Raw genomic sequence first — 23,881 nt, 5'->3', positions numbered from 1 at the left:
TGAGGGCACCCGCAGCCAGCAAGGGCTTGATTACCCTCGTTGGTTGCGGGTGAGGCCACCTCACCAAATCTAGCCATCGACGAAGAAGGAGGAAGAACGAGAAAAAAAAAAAAGGAAAAAAATGAGAAAAAAGGAAAATAATGAAAATGTCCTTGATCAAGCCATTACTTGAAACAAGTATAATCATTTTGGGCCATGATTTGAAATAAAATCCATTTCAGGCCTTATTTAAGAAAATGAGGGCATTTGGGCACCTTTTTGGAATTTTCCCCTATTTTTTAGGCATAAGGAAAAGAGAAATCTATTTTTTTGGAGGCATAAGGGAAAAAAATCACATTACTTTTTAAAATTGTATTTTGATTCGATAATTGTGGTGATTCATTTGTGATTCGAAAAAATTGTATCCGTAATGATTTATTTATTTTACTTTTGGGATTGAGATTCTTTTTTAATCTTGCTGATACAAAAGCTCTTTATCATTAATTTGATGAGATTTTTAATGAATTTACAAGTAGAATTCTGAAATTTCGTGCTTAGGATGCATTATAATTACATTTGTTCACAAAAAAGAAAATTGATGATCAAATGTACTGATCATATTTTGTATAATTCAGAACTTCGATGATCAGACAGTGATTTCCTCTGGACTTATTACCTTATGTTAGCCGTTTATGCATAAAAAATTGCATTATAATTAATATTTACTTAACCGCGACGGTAACTTCCATTCACCTGAGAAGATGGTTGATCCTCCTCTCCTACCTCCCTTGCTCCCAAAACCCTAGCGTCAGGCCCCCGCTCCTGCGAGCCCTTCTTCGGCAACGGATTCACTCGCCGCCTCGACCTCCTCTCCGCCGTCGACGGTGGAAGAGGAGGCCACGGGGGAGGATGGTTCCGGTGCTTCCTCAGCGAGATGCTCGAGAGCTCAATCTGCGAGGGAGGGCAGCTGAGGATGTCGCCGGAGAGGATCAGGATGGCGGTGGGAAGGGAAAAGTTGGACGACGTGATGGGGAGGAGCGAAGAGGGAGGAGGAGATGCTGGTGTTCGAGGATGGTACGTTCCAGATCACCAAGTAGGGGTGTCAAAAACAAACCGAAAACCGAACTGAACCGAACCGAAAAATTCAGTTTTTTTGGTTCGGTTAAGTTCTCAGTAAAAACGAAATTTCTTTTATTGGTTTGGTTTTTATCAGTTAATTGAACCGAACCAAACCAACAAATCGATAAAAGTTTATTTCTTGAAAACGAAAAATATATACAACGAAAAGAAACAAAAAAACAAAAAAACAAAAGCTGAAAACCAAAAATCGAAAAACCAAACCGAACCGAACCGGGTCTCATTCGGTTCGATTCGAAAGTTTTTCCTAATAGTTCAATTCGGTTCGGTTTTTTTGAAAAACCTCTTATAAATCGTTTGAGATATGAATGAAATATTTACGTTCAATAATAAATAAAAAAAAGGAAATCCACTCTAGAAACATTTTTCCCAACCTGCCAAAAAATTGAGTCTATTCAACTTGGACCCACAAATTTTCACGTCGCTTTGGGTCAACCAACCTTAAGCGGACTCGTGAAGGATCCTTTTTTTTTTTTTTTTTTCCAGTGCTTAAATGCTGATTGAAATTTTGTGATAGTCAGAAATATGATCAAAATAATTCTAATAATCTAGGCATATTAACATTCGTCAACTGAATTTGTTGTGGAGTCAATAAGGGCGCATTTGATAATATTTATGTTTAAAAATTGTTCTAGGAAACATAAATAGAAAAAGTGTTTTGTTCAGAAACAATTTTTGAACAAAAACGCGTTTGGTAAATTTGTTCGGAAAAAAATGAACGAAACACGTTTGAATTTTTTTATTTCTTTTATTTTATATTTTATATTTTCTTATTTATTTTTCCTTTTTCTTTTTTCTTCTTTTGGCGGTTCCGGCCTCGGCCATGGCCGGCGACCGGCCGACAAGGGGGGCGGCCTCGCCCGGTCACGGTGAGGCTCGCCGTAGCCGGGCGAGACTCGACCTCACCTTGGCCGGGCAAGCTTGGCCTCGTTGGATCCGGGCGAGATCGAGCTCGCCCGGCCAGTAGCGAGGTCGACCTCGCCTTGGTCGGGCGAGCTCGAGCTTGCCAAAATTCGATGAGGCCGAGCTCACCCGGCCGGCCGGCGAGGCTCGGTGTTGCCGAGGCCACCGCTAGGCACCCGGCGTCGCCGCCGGCCGCCAGGCGAGCTCGGCTTCGCCGGGGCCGGCGATGCTCCGGCGAGGTCGCCGACCCTTGACGGCCGGTCGCCGACCCTGGCCGAGGCCGGCGACCGGCCAAAGAAAAAAAGAAAGAAAAAAAAGAAGAAAAAAAGAGAGAAGAAAATGGAAAGTGTTCCTAAATTTTGTTCCAAAAAAAATAAAACAACTTTTTTTTTTCTTATTTCCGTTCAGAGATGTGTTTTGGGAATAAAAAAATAATTTTGGAACAAAAATGCAAACAAACGCGTTTACGTTCCTTTTTGTTCTCATGAACAAAAAAATAAAAAAATTGTTTAAAAACAGAAAAAAGAAATCAAAACAAACGCAGCCTAATAGATTTTTTCCCGAAAAAAAGTGATAGATTTTCTATGGGGCAGTGAAAACGTTTTGCTTAGTCAGTAGTCAGTACAACCCACCCATCCGGAATATATATGTATATATGTAGATTACCTTTTCTCGAGGCGTTTTAGACGTTTTCTTAATTTTATTATTATAAATAAAGGCCCTACTTTCTACTGGGTGGTCGAAACGTTTTGCTTTGTCAGTACAACCCACCCATCCGGAATATATATGTATATATGTAGATTACCTTTTTCTCGAGGCGTTTTAGACGTTTTCTTAATTTTTATTATTATAAATAAAGGCCCTACTTTCTACTGGGTGGTCGAAACGTTTTGCTTTGTCAGTACAACCCACCCATCCGGAATATATATACATATATATAGATGACCTTTTTCTTGAGGCGTTTTAGACGTTTTCTTAATTTTTATTATTATAAAGAAAGGCCTTACTTTCTGCTGGACAGTCGAAACGTTTTGCTTAGTCAAGCATGGACCCACCCATCCGGAATACATATAGATGACCTTTTTCTTGAGACGTCTTAGACGTTTTAAAATTATTATATATATAGATCGTCCGAGGCAGGTCTCCGATTTTCGTCGAGGACCGAGGTGTTCGGCTCCTTCCTCTGCACAAAACCAGAGGGTTGCCCCTAGTTTTTAACTCCGCTTCAGCTATAACCTTGTTTTCCATCTCGGACGCTCTCTTAGGGATTCAACCCCAAGCCCTCTTCTCACCGGCTCGGAGGTACTCGCTCTCTCTCAATCTCTCTACTCCCTTTTCGTTCTCCCATTTCTCTCCTGTGAGCCCAAATTTTTGCACTTCGGTCTCTAGTCCTCTAGTTTATGTCGCTCCGTAATCGTCGATTTATGGGTTGGCTGGGTTTGTTGGTTTTTTATTTTTATTTTTTTTAATCGGAATGCATTCTCTACTACATAATGGTGCCGATGAGCACAGAACGAAGACTTTTATTGCTTTATAAAAAATAAATTTCATAATTAGCTGAGTGGTCAGTCAAGTGCTTCGTCCTAGATGCTATAGATCCATGTCTGAACTACGTTGCAAATCTCAACTCAAACTAGCTTTTGGAAGCCACCGGTCAAGTCATACTTGATGCTTGTAAACTGGACAGTTTACCTTGTATCCTCAGAATTAGTTTGTAAAGAACCCAAGTAAATGGACAAACTTGAGGGTGCAGCTGAGCCCGGGCCATGAAATTTTGCTGTAAGCGGAGTCAAGGGCCAAGATTAGGGGCTGAAGGGAGAGTGCATGATAGAAATATTACCCAAGAAAGAGTGCGCACACCCATGAACATTGAACAAGAAAGAAAATCACGTTCCCAAAGATAAGATAACAGTGAAAAAATAAACAAAAAAGTAGCTACAAATTTAAAGAGCAAAACTTCCAGAACCCAGTTAAACATGTCATCTTCATATCCGAGAGTGAAAAGAGAACTTGGGTAGAAATGATGGTGGGGGTCACTGAAGCAGGGCCTTTTTCTAAAAGAATTGGGGATTGATGAAGATTTTGACCCAATTCCTAAGTCCAAAATTAATTAAATATCTTACAGGCCTCGGCGCCATTCTTCACCCAACAAATTCAAGGTCTTCCTTGAAACATATCTGCTCATTCTTTTGTGGGATACAGAGAAAATGCCCAGAGAGACGGACCCTCTTTTGGAAGTATGTGAAGTTGCTGCCTAACAAACACTGGAACTGCAGCTTCTGCGGGAAGCCGTATGCTGGAAGCGCAACCAGGATCAAGGCCCACTTAGCTGGAGTTGGAGGATATGGGATCAATGACTGCAGGAACGTTGATGGCCGAGTGAGATCGGAAGCCCGAAAGGCGATGAAGGCTAAAACAGTGGTGGAATCGAGCAGCAGACCAGATAACGATGAAGTGGGTCTGCATCAGCCTGTGATTGCAAGCAATGAAGATGGTTGGAGAGAGACTTCATTTGTTGCCATGCCATACCTGAGCTCTAATGCCATAAGCAATGGTTGGCCTGTGATTGCAAGCAATGAAGATGGTCAGCCTGTGATTGCAAGCAATCAAGATGGTCGGAGAGAGACTTCATTTGTTGCCATGCCATACCTGAGCTCTAATGCCATAAGCACTGTAGGTGCAAGTTCATCAGACTTTCATCCATTGCATGAGATGAATGTGCCCAGTCAGTATCTTCCTACTCAAAACATGACCACACATGGGGACATTTTATTCTGGACACAACCTCCTCAATCTCATGGCATTAATTCTAACATTCAGCCATGGAATTTGAGTCATCCCAGCAGCGGCGGAGACCTTGCACCTGAAGCTTTGACTCACATGCCACCCCAAGTAAATGTAGAAGGGGGAGAACCCAATGCAGAGGTTCCACAAGGTATGTGCAACTTCGAAATTCACCATATGCTAAAAGCTCATGCAGGATACCGAATTTGTTTTCTAATCCTTACCTAAGAATTTGGATATAGCAGGACATTTAGATTCCTAATAGTAATAGAAAATGAACAGAGAAGTTTAAGAGTCGGTCAATAATAATCAATAGTTCTTTGAAAATGAACAGACAAATGCTTTTCAAGTGTGACATTCAAATCTTGAAAAGCCATGGCTCTCTCTATCCCCTCAAATCACCTACGTGAAGAGCATTTACTTTTAAACAAAGGAACAGAGTCGTGTGAACCATGGGAGCTGAGAGAGGGAGGGAGGGAGGGAGGGAGGGAGGGAGGGAGGTGTATATGAGATCGCTTGATCAGTGAACTTTCCCCTCAAATCACCTACGTGAGAGAGAGAGAGAGAGTATATTTCAATCTCGTGTGCCAAAATTGTGAACATCATTTCATATTTCATCCATGTTTCCCTAACGAATTACCAAAACCACTTCCAAATTAAAAAGAGGATGCATAGAAGGGGTAAGCATGCATTTGGTAGGCACTTTCCAGTTTTCAAAATATTTTCGATGTGTCAAGGGGACTGGTATTGTCTTGACGACTTCACAAAATTCATGAAAATTTCCTTGTTTCCCCTTAAACGAGTCCAAATGTGTACTGATCTCATATTTCTTGGCCAAGCAACACATTTCAAGAAAATTAACAACACGAAATCTTTATTGGAAATAAAATTACAAGGTTTATATGCCAATTACTGTTAGTAATTTAAAGTAAAGTGCTGCATAAAAGATATTTCATGGGAACCTTTGATGTCTGTCAACCGCACAGAGATAGGAATTATCTTTAATCATGCATTTGATCATATCTAAATACTTTAATTTCAAACTAAAAAGTATTAGATGAACCTAAAATTTAAATTGACTGCTTCTCGACGGATCACAAAATATGTAATGACAGAAAAGAAGTCATCATAAACATATGATTATTTTCTGACAGCGTACAATAAATTATTTGCTCTTTCAATGATTCATACTTACCTCCAAATCATCCTTTAATTGATTGTTTTCACATTCAAATGCCGCCTATATGAGATTTTAACTAACAGCACCTTCATTCATCTTAAATTTAAATTATATGAATATTGCTTGTTTTCATATTTTTGAATAAGTATGGTTGGAATTGTTGGGACATTAACAAAAGTACGATAATGGGACAAAATATTGTCATGCATTGTCTCCAAGCCATCGATAATATATGGTTCAGTTTTCTCCTGGTGCTATTAGTTACCATCGCGTTTGAGTGACATTCAAATGGGTCACCCACCAATCAATGATCCAATTGAAAGCAAGTATAGTTCTTTTTTATAGAACAGTTGGGATATTAGTCTTCATACCTTAGATGTAGATATGAGGTATATCTCCTTTTTAAGGCTTTAATTTCAAATTTCAAATTTCAAATTTCAAATTTCAACTTAGGGTCTGGTTAAGGGGACATTTATTTTTAACTTCTACTTTTAACTTATGGGGTTGATCTAAATTTTTCTAGTATTGTACCGCTCGAACATTTTGAAAGAATAGATACATAAATGTTAGCATCTATAAAAATATATAATAACAAGCTCATTCTTGAGTGTTGCCTTTAGAAGTGACACTTAGGAGTCTAAATTGAAAGAGATTGCTTATTCTCTTTGCAAGTGGTATTTTGTTGCACTCTCCACTCATTTTGCCTTTAACTAGGATTACTTACCCCATTCAATACCATGAGGAAAAAGGATTAGTTTTAATAATCTCTAATGTTGCAAATTAGCAATTATTGAAATCTCAAACATTCTTTGTAACTCTTTTTTTTCCTTTTTAAATATTTATTTGAAAGATTTTATTATTTTCTCTTAATATGACAGTAATGGAGTTGATTTCATACATATTTCTTTATGTCATGTAATAACTACCATTAAAAATTCCCTAACTGTTATCGAGTCCATATATTTTACACTAATATATATTACTTGGAATTGCACTTTGTTTAAAACATGAAGATTCATATGAAATATGATACGTTTTCACGAGTAATTTATGCTAAAATACATACTTCAATTTTCAACTTTTTATATTAATGTAAAATACAGGGAGAACCACTTCCCATACATGCCTAAATAACGATTCAACCCATCCTATACTGGTCAAAATATCAATTCAACCCATCCCATACAGGCCCAGATACTACCTGAACCCATCAACAGCTCAAAGCAAACCGATAGCAACTAAACCCAGCAACAGGGCAAATGCTCTCGCCCCCTTTCTTTCTCTTTCTCTTTCTCTCGCCCAATCCCAAGGACCCCCAAGGCACCCCCCGCCTTTCTTTCTCTTATATATACACAACCTTACATTTCGTCTTATTTCATATTGTTTTGTGAACATTATGTTTCTAGAAAATACTGAGTATTTCCTTGATGTTAGATGCGAGGACAGATGATGCACTCGTGGATGGTCAACCAGGTGCTTGTGGGCTGGTTGACAAGAATATGCCAACTCTGAAAAGAAAGCTGGAAGAACTAAGCAATCGAGAAGCAGACATGGATGGGTTGGAGACATGGTGTAGGAAAGCACAAAGGATAAGAGGAGAATACTGGAGCATGGTCCAAGCATTCCGAGAAGGTAGATCTCTTTCTCCACAGCAGGTAGAAAGAGTAAATGATTTGAGCAAAGAAGTTTAAGATATTCTAGGCCACTGTAGCTTCCGAAAAGGGTGGACAACACATGCTGCTGGACGTAGGAATAGTTCACCCTTGGTAACAACAGGGCTAGTAGACAAGGAAAGTAAGAAGACAATAAATAAGATTTGCAACTATCTAATGGAGGATGAGATTGTCATCATTGGTATTTATGGAATGGCGGGAGTTGGCAAGACAACCATTCTAATGCATGTCCATAATAGAGTACTTGAGGATCCTAACTTTAATGATGTGTTCTGGGTCACTGTACCTCGGAAGTTTAGCATCTATAAACTACAAAACGAGATTGCCAATGTAGTCGGACTAGACAATCTCTCAATGGATAAGGATGTGAAGAGGAGGGCATGCATATTGAATAGGCATTTGAAGAGAAAGAGAGCTGTCTTATGTTTAGATGGTCTGTCGATGCACTTTGACATTGAGGATGTGGGAATTCCAGTTGAGAAAGGAAGCATTAAGTTGGTAATGACAACTCGATTGCTAGATGTATATGAGAAGATGGTCTGCCAAAAACAAGTCAAAATAGGTCCTCTAGATTTGCGAGATGATTGTTGGGTCTTATTTTTAAAAAAGCTTTGCTTTGGGAGAGACCTCCCTTCAGAAGTTAAAAAAATTGCAAGCTCCATTTTGGATAAGTGTGGAGGTTTGCCACTTGGGATCATTGAGATTGCAACTCAGATGAGGGGACCAAAGGGAGTGCATGAATGGAAAGACTTGTTGCAGCAATTAGAAAATTCGATGATGGAACTTGGTGTGTTCAAGAAACTGAAACTCAGTTACATGAACTTGGGTAATCTTCAAGTGCAGCAGTCTTTCTTGCATTTAATACTCTGTTTTGGAGAGTACTCTAAAGCTGAAATCATCGAAAAGGTTTTGATAGAATCTTTCATGGATGAGGGCTTGTTAAGTGGAATAGCCACTCGGCAAGAATTGCACAATAAAGGTAACACCATATTGGACAAAATAAAAAAGGCTTGCCTGGGGGTTGATAAAGACACAGAATATCTGTTAGTACACCCCTTGATAAGGGACATGGCATTGCAAATAGTGACGAGCACAACTCACATGGTCAAGGCCAACATGGGATTGAAAGAGATTCCAAAGGATAAGTTCTGGACCGATCACCTAGAGAAAGTCTTTTTACAAAGCAACGATATAAAAGAAATCCCATACGGCATATCGCCAAATTGCCCTAAACTTATGAGGCTGTCGTTGGATAACAATGTCTCTTTGGAAGCCATCCACAAATCTTTCTTCAAGCATATGAAGGGGTTGAAGGTTCTAGATCTCAGCAAAACAAAAATCACGGAATTACCGGACACTATATCTCACTTGGAGAGCTTAGAAGCACTGTTACTCCGAGAGTGTAAGGAATTACATTGTGTACCTTGTGTACGAAAGTTCAAAGCTCTAAAAAAGTTGGACCTTAGTGGGTGTGTTATGCTTGGAGAAGTGCCGGAGGGAATGGAGATGCTGGTAAAGCTAACGTACCTTGACCTGCTTGGCACATAGATCAAGGGGTTACCAGAAGGAGTGTTGGGGAAGCTGGTGAACTTGCAATATCTGGTGATTAATTACGATATGGCATGGGAGGAAGTGATAGAATTAACATTGGTGGAACGATTCTATTGCTCAGTGGAAGGATTCTATTGCTCTGTTCCAAATGTTGAAACATTCAATGCATGTGTGAGGCTTGTCGAGCAAAACAGCTCCCAATCATATGACCTGGCACTGAGTTTATCAGGAAACTACTTCTTTAGGGATAATAAGCACGAGAGGCGTATAATCATCGAAAGTTGCCATAGTATTGCGGCAATGGTAAATGGAGAAATTGGTGGGGATGGCCGCGCTCTATTTCCCAAAAATGTGCAAGTACTGGAAGTGGGACAATGCGATGAGGTGACAAGTTTGTGCGAGGTAGGCCCACTTAATAATCTAGAGGAGCTGAAGATAAAGGAATGGGAGAAGCTGGAGGAGCTGGGTGCTGTCCACTTCCCTCGCCTACCGAGACTGAATATCACTCGGTGTACCAAACTGAAGCATTTCTTGAAGGAGGGGCACGAGCTCCGATGTCTACAATGGTTAAAAATCGAGGGCTCAGAGGAACTAGAGGGGATTAATATAGCGGCACCTTTTCTTTATAATATAAAAGTGTACAGGTGTCCTAAAATGAAGTGGGTGGTGAAATGGCAGTGGCTAGCCACTCACCTTCCAAATCTAAGGTCCATTAAAATAAAAGATTGCGAGCAACTAGAGGAGATAGTAGGTGGGCTACCGCCGATCGGTGCACCTTGTTGTCTTACAAAGATTGATATAGAAGGATGCAGCAACTTGAGGCATGACGTGTTGCTCAACCTTCCTTTCCTCCAACATGTAGTGGTCCCAGGCTGCATTAGCGTAGAGCCGATAATGAGCTTCGTTCAGCCCCTACATTTAATAAACCTGACTTTCAAGGATTCTTCCAGAGCTGAAGACCATATGTGAAGGGACCGTGAGTTGGCTTTCAATCCAATATATGAAGATAGAAGACTGTCCGAAGCTGAAGAGGCTTCCTCTGCTTGACAAGGGTCCTTGCGATGATTATGGTATTTGGATAGATGATGATATTTGGATAGATGAGCTGACGTGGCAGTCGCTGGAGTGGGACCATTCCCCTTTCCATCCTTCACTTCGACACTTAGCCTGGGATTATGGTAAGTCACCCGCAAATTTTTAATTTTCTTTTATCCTCTCCATCTCCTGTGGGCCTTTCGAAGGATGCACTCCCGCGGTACAGTAAGTTTCCCTCTTTTTTTGGGGAAACTTAATACCACACTGTTAGACCCAGTATGTATGACTTTTATCACAACTCGAAAGTATATCAAAATGGTTATATTATTATTGAAATTTCGATAAAGAAAACACACCTTTCACTTTGAAAGGATAATACTGAACAGTCCTCACTCTCTCTCTCTCTTTTTAACCTATTGTACCTTAAAAATACTACACTTCTTCTTCATTTTGGTAAATTATGACGTTTAAAAGTGCCAAAATATAGAATCAATTCCTGACTTCTACTTCATGGGTTGGGCGAGTTTAAAGGAGCATGTTAATTGCTTTTTACATTTTCTTTTTGTTGCCTATTCTGTTTTCCCTCATCTAGTACTTCTATTTTCGCTTTCGAACTCTAACATGCTTTTTAAATTAATCTCTGCACTTTAATCAAAAAATTAAACCAGTGTAAATTAGTCTTACTCGTTTTTAGAAAGGAACACCTGTTCTTGGACTTCCAATTGCATATTTGCACATATTGAATTTCTTTCTGTTTAATTTGATTAAGCTTGATTAGTCAGGGAAGTCTCTAATTTCTTCATGTTGTTTACATTCAAGTATCTAATTTCTTTGAATTGTTTTGTGTAAAACCTCGTGAACAAGGCGTTTCCAATTGGCATGAGCAGAGGATATGTGTACGTATTGAAAGTCGCGATGCTATTACGCCAAAGGGTAGATGGACTTATCGGTGGGGAAGGCCGCAATTTGCTTCCGAGAAATGTGCAAGTACTGGAAGTAGGAGGGGGCAGTGGGGTGACAAGTTTGAGTGAGGTAGGCCCACTGGAGAATCTAAAGGAGCTGACTATAAAAGATTCTAGATTGCGAGAAGTTGGAGGAGCTGGGTGCTGTCCACTTCCCTCAGCTGGAGGGACTGGACATCAATTGCTGTTCCAAATTGAAGCGTCTCTCAGTGGAGGGACAGGGGCTTCCACATCTACGCTGGTTTACAATCACAGGCTCAGAGGAACTGGAAGGGATCGATTTAGCTGCGCCCAATCTAAACTCTGCGGAAGTGCAATGTTGTCATAAAATGAAAAGAGTGGTGGAATGGGACTGGCTGACCACTCGCCTTCCAAATCTGAAGTCCATTGGAATAATTTATTGTGAGAAATTAGAGGAAATAATAGGTGGGCCATTGCCAATCGGTGCCACTTGTCTTCTTATGGAGATTAAAATTGTAAGATGCAACACCATGAAGGGGGTGCTGCTAACGCACGATATGTTGCTCCACATCCCTTTCCTCCGAGATATAATAATCATAAACTGCGAGGGCATAGAGGTGATAATAGGCATTGCTCCGAACATGACGCAATCCTCCTTCCCAAAGTTAACACACTTGACTCTAAAGAATCTTTGGGAACTGAAGAGGATATGTGATCGGATGGAGAGTTGCGATCACATCCAATATATTGAAATATACGATTGTCCGGAGCTGAAGAGTATTCCTTTGCGACTGCACCTACTTGACAATGGCCTCCTTTCTCCTCCCCCCTCCCTTGGAAAGATTTTCATAGATAACAAGGCGACGTGGCAAGCGCTGGAGTGGGACCATCCCCTTGCCCCTATCTCCCTCGAACCCTTCATCGAGTTTATTTATTGTGAGTTACCCAAAATTTTCACGTTTCTTTTATTCTCTCCATTTAACCATCGATCTCCCATGGTTTCTTTTATTCTCTCCATTTAACCATCGATCTCCCATGGTACGGAAAAATCACTTTTCTTCTTTTCCGAACTTTATACTAACTATTAGGCCTAGTGCATATAACTTTTATTATAGCTTGAAAGTATATCAAAATGGTTATATTATCATTGAAAATTAGTTGCTGTGGCATTGTTCAAAGAATAATAATGGCAATTTCACTTAAAAGTGCCAAAATATCGGGTCTAATTCTTAAGTTCTACTTTATTAGTTTTCACGTTTCTTTTTTTTTTTACCTTTTCATTATGTTACCTTTTCTATTTTAGCTCGCCCAGTACTCCTATTTTCAATTGCAAACTCCTTTTCGGTTTCTAAACTAATTGTTGTACTGTAATAAAAAATGAAATCAATGTAAATTAGTTTTTTTCTCATTTTTAGGTGTCATTAAGGGAATGGGCCAGAGATCGTGTTTTTATAAGCTCTATCAAAATGCATTGCCATACATATGTTGATAGATTTTTCATTAATAGTCATGTGGCATGATATTTTACATAGGACGATGATGATATTAGCAAATGACTAACAAAATGTAATCATTCTAAACCCAGACTGCTGGGGCGAGCGTATCTATAACATTCCGGGCCCCACTGTGTAATATTGTCCGCTTTGGGTCACCCGTCCTAGCGCGGACGAACCGCCATCCCAGCCATGGTCTTTTCCCTCACGGCTTTAAAACGCGTTACAAATATTAGAGGAACCCAAGCCTTATAAGCTAACCAAAACCTCCCTCCCTAGGCAATGTTAGACAAGAGAAGAGAGGGACCCTTCCTTGTGCACGTCCTAGGACGATCGCTCGGGCCGTCACAGTATCCGTATATGATCAGCTGAGGATGAATTGTAGCAGTGGACAACAAAGTTATCAGCATTTCTACGTCGTCTTGCTCGGTTGATTTTTGAAGTACCTTCGGTTTCTGTGATGACATATGCTTAATTTATTTTTGTCTTCTTATCCTATTTGTGATAAGCATCTCTCTCTGTATTTCTCGATTTGTCTTCCTTACTTGTCACTTCCCTCTATTTTCGTTGCTTGAATAGATACTCTCTCAAGTCTCAACCCGATATGCCATAGTAGGTTTGATTTTAGAGTAGCTAAATTATATCCATATCAAGCTTTGATATTGTGTACATGGCTATAGCTTTCCTCGCACCTCTATGTGGGCATCCGCATATTTTATCGTCATACTTTAGTGTTATCCGGTGGCCCTATAAGCTGAATTTGATCGAATTTGGTGTTGGGGGAGTTAATTAAAATAATTGAAAAGTAGAAGGGCTTGATTAGGCATATTAAAGAATAAGAGCGTAATTAGAAAAGCATAGGCGTTAGCCGTTTAACAAATTTTATTTTTTTATCAATTTTTATTTTTTAAATTTCCTTTTTTCTTTTCTTTCTTTCTTAGTTCAAAGGGTTAGCCATGGTCGGTGGCCACTAGGTGAGGGCCGACAACCCCCTCTAAGCAAGGGCCACAAAGCCCTCAATATATCATTTTTTAACATATTTTAGGTATAATAGTATAATATATTATTTGATAGAATTTTTATTAAGGAATGTTGGAGGGAATAAAAGATTTAAGTAAATAAAAATGAAGTAGAAGAACCTAGATTTTAAATGAACCAATTCAAACTTAAAAGATCATTCTAATGCTCGAAAAATGAGGGCAACGAAATTTAAATAAATAAATAAAAACCTACCGTCTCCATCTCCCTCTCCATCTCCTTTCTATCTCTAGTTCACGTTGAAATTTCCATGACTCCTCCATGGTTTTAGTTCACGTCAATGTTCCGTGAAAATGGCAAAAGAGACGAAGCTTCTTTTCTTTCGTAACTCTCTAGTTCATGTCAAAAGTTCAAGAAAGAGTCGAAACTCCTCTGTAATTTTGTGGTTATTATTGAAGTTTCAAAGTAGCGAGAAAGTCAAAGTACTATTTTTTATAATCACAAAAATGAATGATTATATTTTCTCTCTTCTACTAGAATTGGCTGTGAATTATAAAAGATTATTATAATCTTTGTTTGCGCATTTTTAAGTTCATTTATATTGATATATCATTAATATTAAATAATTTACATGAAAGGATATAAAAATATCCATCTTGATTTCTACGATTCACCAAATCGAGAGTGCCCTCGATTGTGCAACCTCCAACGTTCCTATGGGTTGACCAATAATCATGCTCGGCACATCTACACCGTTTGTTTTCAAACAAGCAAAGACAATCGTCGGATTATGTAAGAGGAAAGCAACTCCAAAACTGCTATTCAAATTTCCAGTTAGATTCTTGAGACATTTATTTCTTTGTGTTCAAAATTTCCGGAAATTGATTTTACGAAAATTCTATCCGGCGTTCCCAAATCACCGATGATTTAGGAACTTTACTAGTATCTGCAGATTACTCATAAGTTGAGAAAATAAGTTGCCAACTCCATACCAAATTTAGTAATTGCCAAAAGGAAGAAATTTACAATTGCAATTTCAAAATCACAAAAACATGGGAAAAAAATATTTGATAGGATATATTTAGGGATGAGCATGGTTCTATAGTAGATTTGAGAACCGAGAGAACCAAACCTATGGGAATAGGTCTGGTTCCAGGAGCTCCATTCGACCTCGGTGGTTTCCAACTACATCATTTTAGGAACCAAAACTGAAAACCAAATCGGGAATTGATAAAACCCTAATTTTCCGAGACCATTATATCTATTCTAGTTTCATTTCCTCAAAACAAACATATAACATTCATGTCTTGTTGTAATCGATATCATTCTACGTTGTTGATAGATTAAGATAAATTACCCTACAGTAAGTTATCCGGTGAAAATAACTAAATGACTGTCATCACTAGGTGGTACGACTAACTTTAATTTCTTTAAATCGTTTTCTGTAGTGAAAAGGAGATGAGTGGTTAACTTTCTTTACGACTTTGTGAAATCTCTGAGGGCTGATCTTTTGGAAGCAATATTGGATAGAAATTAGATGGGGTTAGCAAGAGAATGGGCCACAAGTCAAGTTCTTGTAAGCTAATGTGTGTGTGGCATGACATTCTATCTAGGACAAAGACGATCTTGGTATGATTACGGTGAGGACGTTGCAGACCAATCACCCTCGCATCCAGATCGATGAAATCCACAGATGATCCCACCGATGAATCGTCATTTGAGAGCAAAGTGGACATCAAAAGTTATCGCCATTGCTAAGTCATCGCTCGATTGATGTCTAGGTACTTCTGGTTCCCGTAATAAGATGTGCTTGATTTATGCCTTCTTTCTTTTTTTAATATTCACAGTTAAATGGTTGTCCAAGCTAACTTTGGCACATCTTGCCAAGTCTATCTCCTCAAAAGATCTTAAAGGCGCACTTTCCCATAACAGTCTAGGACATTCAAATAGAATTTTACTTGTGAAATACTCCCAACGAGGCTTAAACCTCAAGGTCACAAGAAGAGGAATAAATTTCTTGCCATCTAAGTTAATATTTTGTTGATTTCTTTTCTTGTGTCCATACATGACGGCCCCACATCGTGTTTTTTGTTGAACAAGTCAATGTTTCTGGTTTGTTTTTTATGTGTTAATAGTCTATTACGCACTTCTATTATGTGGATTGGTTGCTGTACGTGTGAAGTTAGTGGGCTGTGGTGGTTATTTGTTTTTGTAAAGCCTATATAAAGGCTATGGTGTCAGTTTTTTATGTGTGTGGTTCTGCAGATGGTTCCTCTGTTCTTGTGAATATCAACATCTCCTCTGTTCTCCTCTGTTTTTAACGCTGCTCTTGTGCATATCTACATATCTGCATCTCCTCTGTTTTTTAACATTGGTATCAGAGCCGAGGTTAGGAAGAAAAGTGTGTGTTTGAGTGCTGTAAAAAGGTGAGAACCAAAAGAGAGTTTTTATTACAGCAAGTACTTTCGTTTGCAGCAGTCAAAGGAGAGTATTGCAGCAGGTTATTTTCGTTTGTAGCAGCAGCAGGTTGCTTTTGTGGTGGTTCTATTTTGCAACAGCAGTAATGGCCTCAGAAACATTTGTACAACCTGCTATTCCACACTTTGATGGTCACTATGATCATTGGAGCATGCTAATGGAGAATTTTCTCAAGTTCAAGGAGTATTGGGATGTTGTTTCTTTGGGAGTTGCCGAACCTGATGAAGGAGCTGTGTTAACGGCAGCGCAAAGAACGGCTTTAGATACATTAAAATTGAAGGATCTCAAGGCCAAAAACTATCTTTTCCAAGCAATTGACAGATCCATTTTGGAGAAAATTCTTTGCAAGGATACCTCCAAGGAAATATGGGATTCCATGAAGAAAAAGTATCAAGGCTCAGCAAGAGCAAAGAAGCAGCAGCTTCAAATGCTTCGTTCGGAGTTTGAAATGCTACGAATGAAGTCGGGAGAGACAATCACAGATTTCTTCTCTCGGACAATGGAAATAGTTAATAAGATGCGGATTCATGGCGACAAGACGGAGGATGTCATCATCGTTGAAAAGATTCTTTGATCTTTGACACCAAAGTTCAACTTTATTGTTTGTTCCATAGAAGAAGCCAAGGACATTGAAGAACTTTCCATTGATGAGTTGCAAGGATCCTTGTTAGTTCATGAACAAAAACTACTACAACAAGAGACGGAAGAGCAAGCTTTGAAGGTCTCAACCGGAGATCATTCTTCATCAGCAGCAAGGGTGAACAAAGGAAGAGGCAGAGGAAGGGAGAACAACGATCGCAGCAGCTTCATCTTTGATCAAAAGTCTGAAAGCTATTCCTATCGTGATTTCCAAGGGAGAGGAAGAGGTTGTGGAGGACGACATTCAACTGGTTTTAGGCCAAGGTCGAGACAAATCCAAAGTGGAGTGTTTTAGATGCCACGAGGTATAGGCATTACAAATCTGAATGTCGAACTAATTTGAATAAACAAAGAATTGAAAGAACTAACTTTGTTGAAAAAGAAGAAGAAGTATCTCTTTTGATGGTGTGCCATGAGAATGAAGAAACTCAACCAAACATGTGGTATCTCGACACTGGTTGTAGCAATCACATGTGTGGAGACAAGAAAATGTTTTTTTGATCTAGACGAAACGTACAACAACATCGTAAAGTTTGGTGATAATTCCATTGTGTCAGTGATGGGGAAAGGAACAGTGGCAATTCATCCAAAAGGGACTTCGGTACAAACTATCTCAAATGTATTGTATGCCCCTGAATTGAAGACTAATCTGTTAAGTGATGGTCAGCTGCAAGAGAAGGGATATGAAATCTCTATTAAAGGTGGGATTTGCAGAATCCAAGATGAGAAGTTGGGTTTAATTGCCGAAGTCAAAATGACAGGCAATCGGATGTTTCCACTGTATCTCCACAACACTACAAATTCATGTTTCTCTGCAAGATTGAAGGAGGAAGCTTGGTTATGACATTTTCGCTATGGGCATCTTAATTTCGGTGGGTTGCGAACACTATATAAAAAAGAGATGGTGGAGGGTCTTCCTCAAATCTCTACTCCTTGGAAATTTGTGAAGATTGTGTTGTTAGCAAGCAACATCGTGCTCAATTTCCACAAAGAAAATCGTGGAGAGCAAAAAGTCCGTTGGCATTGGTTCATTCAGATATTTGCGGACCAATATCTCCAATTTCCAATGGAGGTAAACGGTATATCATTACCTTCATCGATGATTTTAGCCGGAAGATTTGGGTGTATTTTTTACAAGAAAAATCTGAAGCTTTTGCAGCTTTCAAGAACTTCAAAGAACTTGTTGAAAAGGATGGAGGAAATCAAATAAAGGTCCTTCGCACGGATCGTGGTGGAGAGTACAACTCACTTGAGTTTATAGATTTTTGTGTAAAGCATGGCATCAAGAGACAACTTACAGCAGCCTATACACCACAGCAAAATGGCGTATGTGAGAGGAAGAATCGTACCATTCTGAATATGGTGCGAAGTCTCTTGAGGGGAAGTGGAATTCCAAAAAATTTCTGGCCAGAAGCAGTTAATTGGAGCATTCATATTTTAAATAGAAGTCTCACTCTAGCTGTTCAAAATATGACACCGGAAGAAGCATGGAGCGGCCAAAGACCTGCAGTAGATCACTTCAAGATTTTTGGGGTGTATTGCCTACGCCTATATTCCTGACCAAAAGAGGAAGAAGTTAGATGACAAGGGAGTCAAATATGTTTTTCTTGGCATTAGTGATCAATCAAAAGCCTATAAACTTTATGATCCTATGATCAAGAAAATCATTATCAGCTGTGATGTGATTTTTGATGAAGAACAAACTTGGCCGTGGGGTGAGCAAGGTGTTGGTAAGCAAATTCCAACGAATTTTGAAGATGAAAATGAGCTGGTGTAGCAATCCACAACAACCCAAATCGCCACAGGCAGTGTCCAAAGTACAGCAGCAGCTGCGAAACCTGAAGATCAGCCTCATCGTGTTCGACGGAGGCCTGCATGGATGAGTGATTATGAAGTAACATGAGTTGATCAATATGAAGATCCACTTATCCATTTTGCTTTGTTTTCAGATTGTGATCCAACAACTTTTGATGAAGCAGTACAAAAAGAAAATTGGAGGATAGCAATGGATGAAGAAATTGCAACTATTGAGAGGAATAACACTTGGGAGTTAACAGATCTTCCAAAAGGACACAAAACAATCGGAGTCAAGTGGGTGTACAAGACAAAATTGAACAAGAATGGTGAAGTTGATAAGTATAAGGCGCGCTTGGTGGCGAAAGGCTACAAGCAAGAATTTGGAGTGGATTACAAAGAAGTATTTGCACCTGTAGCAAGACTTGACACAATCAGATTAGTAATTGCATTAGCAGCACAAAATTCATGGCCTATCTTCCAATTGGATGTGAAGTCAGCATTCTTGCATGGTGATCTTCAAGAAAAGGTATTTGTTGATCAACCTTCTGGTTATGTGAAGCTCGGTAGTGAATATAAAGTTTATAAATTAAAGAAGGCACTATATGGGTTAAAACAAGCTCCCCGAGCTTGGTATAGTCGCATTGATGCCTATTTCTTGAAGAAAGGTTTTAGAAAATGTCCATATGAGCATACACTCTTTATTAAAATTGGTGATGGTGGAAAGTTGCTTCTTGTATGCTTATATGTGGATGATTTTATTTTTCCGGGAGTGATAGTGCCATGTTTGACAAATTCAAGGAGTCTATGATGGATGAATTTGAGATGACTGATCTTGGATTGATGCATTATTTCTGGGCATAGAAGTAATTCAATCTGCAACTGGAATCTTTATGTCTCAAAAGAAGTATGTTCAAGAGATTTTGGACAGGTTTCAAATGAATAATTGTAACCCCGTGACTACTCCAATTGAAGTTGGATTGAAGCTCTTGAAAGATCCTAATGGAAGTAAGGTGGATAGCACTCTCTACAAGCAAATTGTTGGAAGCCTGATGTATTTGACGGGGACAAGACCAGATATCATGCATGCTGTGAGCCTTATAAGCAGGTATATGGAGCACCCAACAGAGTTACATTTACAAGCTGCAAAAAAGATTTTTCGCTATTTGCAAGGAGCTAAAAATTTTGGGCTGTTCTATAAAAAGGGAGAAAAGTAAGATTTGTTTGGGTTTACAGATAGCAATTATGCTGGAGATGTTGATGATAGAAGAAGTACTTCAGGGTATGTATTCATGCTTGGTTTAGGGGCGGTTTCATGGTCTTCAAAGAAACAATCAATTGTTACTTTATCAACAACTGAAGCAGAATTTGTTGTTGCAACTTCATGCGCCTGTCAAGCCATATGGTTATGGAAGATTCTTGGAGAGCTTCAGTTCAAATAGCAAGAAGCAACTATAATCTATTGTGACAATAGCTCAGCTATCAAGCTGTCCAAAAATCCAGTTCTACATGGGAGGAGCAAGCATATAGATGCGATGTACCACTTCTTAAGAGATCTTACAAAGGATGAAGTAGTTGACCTAGTTTTTTGTAGAAGTGAAGATCAAGTGGCTGATATATTCACCAAGCCCCTAAAGTTGTCCATGTTTCAGAAGTTGAGAAAGCTCATTGGTGTTCGTTTGTTGGATATTCCAAATTGAGAGAAGGTCCTTTAAACTGATTGTTTGCAACATCAGTTTAAGGGAGGGAATGTTGAACGAGTCAATGTTTCTGGTTTGTTTTTTATGTGTTAATAGTCTATTAAGCACTTCTATTATGTGGATTGGTTGTTGTACGTGTGAAGTTAGTGGGCTGTGGTGGTTATTTGTTTTTGTAAAGCCTATATAAAGGCTATGGTGTCAATTTTTTATGTGTGTGGTTCTGCAAACGGTTCCTCTGTTTTTGTGAATATCAGTATCTCCTCTGTTCTCCTCTGTTTTTAACGCTACTCTTGTGCATATCTGCATATCTGCATCTCCTCTGTTTTTTAACATTTTTGTCCTCTAAATCCATCTTTTGGTTTCCCCTGCATGCATCTTGTTCGCTAAGAGATACAACTTTTTGCCTATCCATTTCGGAGTTAGCTGTACCACCTGGTGATGGTAGTCCTTAAGCACTAAATATTGTTGTAGAGTCACCTTTTATTGCAGTCGACGAAAAACAAGTCAGTCGATTGTGTCGAACTTTAGACGATTGGCTCCGCAGTTTCATGCTCAAACACAAAATATGCAAATGGGATTTGGATGTAGTGATGAATCAACTCGAAACCAAGTGCCAATAGAGACAAATGTATCGAACTGAAGCTACTTTAAAGGGAAATTCATGGGAATTGAAGTACATCGGAAAGGAAAACAAACAGGAATTGAAATTGCGAGGAAATGAAAGGACAAAGAGAATGTGAAGAGAGGTGAAGCTCTCAAAGAGTATATGTCTACTTCATGCGCATATGCGCACCTTTGTCTATTTGAGACTCCAAGTTCTATAACATCACGATTGTTAGGATTCGTCACACAATCACAAAGAAAGTAGAGAGTAAACGCGAGAAAAAGGAACTTCACAATTGAGTTCCTTCACCACTTTGATTCTGCATGAACCCTACTTTGGATTTCTCACAGTTGCATGTAATTTCCTCAGTATGGAGAACACTGGCCAACTGTCCCATTTGTTTTTCTTGAACTGACCCGCCTTTTCCTCCTCCATCATGCCAAAACTCACGAGATTCTATCCAGCTTCGTCAAAATATTTCTACTTTTCATCCATATACTTTTACGCTCTTTTTTTAAATCAATTTACTTTTCTTTTTTTGTCTATCTTCACATTTTCTATTTAAGTCCCTCCAACATCAAATTTGGTCAAATTCAGCTGACACAGCCCCGGACAACGTCATAGTGTGAGGGGATAATATTTCTGTAATGTAGACGTCTGCATGACCGTTTACATGGCAAAAGTCTTATCCACATCAACTCCGACGTCTACATTGGCTATATTTTTCCACCCATGTCCACATAAGTATCCGCCTCATACTTTGGTATCATCCAACGGCCACGTCAGCTTGGTTTGGTCAGATTCGGTGCCAAGACGATAAAATATTATGAAACTAAAATAACTTGATTAGTAAATGTGCGAAAGTACAAGATGAAAAGCAGAATCTTTTCCTCGTCTAAGAGATGTAATTTTCTGCATATTCAGGATAGAGTCGACTGTACCACCTAGTGGGGGTAGTCCCTTAAGCACTAATCTTGCGGTGAACTCGCCTTTTATTTCAAAGAACCGGTGGGTTTGATGCTCTTGCACGAAGGCAGAATGATCAGACACAAACGTTTTCTTTTCAACATATCGATAGTAGGATCAGTGATGCTGATAGCAACATTATGTGGAGTTTAATGCATTAATCTGACAACACTAAGAGTCGAAGGTCAGCATAATGTGTTCTCATCACGTGATGGCAACTGCCTTAAGGCAACATGAGTGATTTGAAAGATACACTTTTACAAACGTTCTCCCCTTTTATAAGAGACAGATTCTGCCATCCTGCACTCTCATGTCCCAAAGGAAAAAAGGAAAATCCTATCATCAAGAAGAGTCATTTAAGCCTACATTAATCAAGTTTAGTTTGAAGTAAGAGGATTGAGCTCCTTCATACACTCTCCCCACCTTCCATTCCAGCCATTGTATCATACAAAGGCCGATTCAGTGTCTCCGGGAGGTAAAATGCTAGTATCCCTCCCAGAATTGCACAAACCGCAAAGACCGCAAAGGGGAAGCCGCCTCCTAAGACCACCACTAAAGGCGCCAAAATCGCACCCATTTGCGCCGCCTGAGCTCCACAGCCAAGAGCCGCATTCCTCACCACGGTCGGAAACAGCTCAGCCATGTAGATGAAGAGCAAATTATACGTGCCGGCCATCCCGAAAATCCCAAGAATTCCGCACACCATCCTCGCCACTTTCCATTCCCCGTGTATCATCACCAAGCTCCCTATAAGACAGAATATTCCACTGAACCACTGTGTTCCGATTGCCAGCGGCTTCCTCCCGAACTTATCAAGCAATAGGGCCGTTATTGTAAAGGCTGGCATTTCAGCCACGCCGTTGAGGAACACACTAAGGTAAAGGTTGGTCTGGAGATTGACAACGTTTAGGCTAATGCCGTAGTACACGACCGAACAAAGAAAGTTGATTGCCACCGCCAAGAAAAGGCGAATCCGAGTGACAGGCGACTTCACCACATCGATGAGAGACCCTGTTATTGCATCCTTTGTGTCCATCTGATCTTTGCAGGATGGACCATCGTTCGAGTTTTCATTCACTTCCTCATCAAGTGCGAGGATGACCCCATCGGGGAGGTGTTACTTGTTGGCTTTGGCGATAGCTCGCATAAGCTTCATGGCCTCATCAATCTTTCCCCGGACGAGATACCACCGTGGGGACTCTGAGATGAAAGGGAGGACCCCCACGAGGAAGAGCATGGACGGAATGGAGGAAGCGATGTAGAGCTCCCGCCATGAGCAAAACACATAAGCGATGCCGGAGAGAAGAGCTATGACGCATGAGAAGAAGTAGAAAGTGGACATTCCTGCCGCCCCGCGCTTCTTTGGGCCAATAGGCTCGGTGGCCAGTACGAAAGCGCATAGGCCGACCCCGCCCGTGCTAAATCCAGTAATGAAGCGGAGGAGGCAATAGGTCCAGTAATCCGGAGACAGGGCCGTCAAATAACCGAAGATGGCATTCAAGATACAGACCACCGTTAGAGAGTCCGATAGATGGCCAAATGTCGTCAGATCATGAATACAATCCCTCAGAAATTGAAATTTATCCAAATTAAGAAAGCATGAGACGATTAGTAATTTCCATACATCTTTAGTGAAAGAGAGTTTGTCGTATTTATTTGAAACTTTTTTTTCGATTGAGAAAGTAAACTCTCTCCTAAGATAAATTAAAATCAATAATATTCTAGATAATTAAGTAATCGCGATGCTAAAAAAGAAATAAGAATCTATCCTAAATCAGGTAATAATCTTTGAAAATCTTATATAATTTGAGATACATCCTACCAGATAAAATTTTTCCCATGTTAATCTGTAATTTCTTCTAAGCTGTAATCTATCCAACGATGCTCCTTGCTTCTTCGAAACTAACGGCGTGGATGGCCCCATTACCATTAGCACGTTTCCGTGAGACAACCTCGGGGACGGTGACGTTCCGAACGCCACGTTCCCTATCGATTTATTTTGGTTATTTTAATCTCTCTCCCTCTCTGTTTTTTTTTTAAATCTTCATATATACGCTCGGCAGG

The 23,881-nt window shown here is 39.7% G+C and overlaps 2 protein-coding genes and 1 pseudogene across 2 annotated transcripts; 2 read left to right on the top strand and 1 right to left on the bottom strand.

Annotated features, from left to right (window-relative positions):
- Window positions 1-913: 913 nt before the first annotated feature.
- On the top strand, window positions 914-13,285 carry LOC120294311. Its single transcript, XM_039314335.1, has 4 exons — window positions 914-1,040; window positions 4,145-4,954; window positions 7,418-10,385; window positions 11,107-13,285. Exons 1-3 carry the CDS (start codon window positions 914-916, stop codon window positions 7,672-7,674), a joined length of 1,194 nt encoding a protein of 397 aa, XP_039170269.1. The 3' UTR covers window positions 7,675-10,385; window positions 11,107-13,285.
- LOC120285984 (probable disease resistance protein At4g27220) lies at window positions 7,813-9,204 on the top strand. The gene has a single exon (XM_039314334.1). It carries the CDS (start codon window positions 7,813-7,815, stop codon window positions 9,202-9,204), a length of 1,392 nt encoding a protein of 463 aa, XP_039170268.1.
- Window positions 13,286-22,130: 8,845 nt separating the features above from the next.
- On the bottom strand, window positions 22,131-23,741 carry LOC104451480 (annotated as a pseudogene).
- Window positions 23,742-23,881: the final 140 nt, after the last annotated feature.

The sequence above is a fragment of the Eucalyptus grandis genome, chromosome 6 (genome assembly GCF_016545825.1).
Source record: "Eucalyptus grandis isolate ANBG69807.140 chromosome 6, ASM1654582v1, whole genome shotgun sequence".
Taxonomy (NCBI): domain Eukaryota; kingdom Viridiplantae; phylum Streptophyta; class Magnoliopsida; order Myrtales; family Myrtaceae; genus Eucalyptus; species Eucalyptus grandis.
This window is presented reverse-complemented; position numbering and strand designations above follow the sequence as displayed.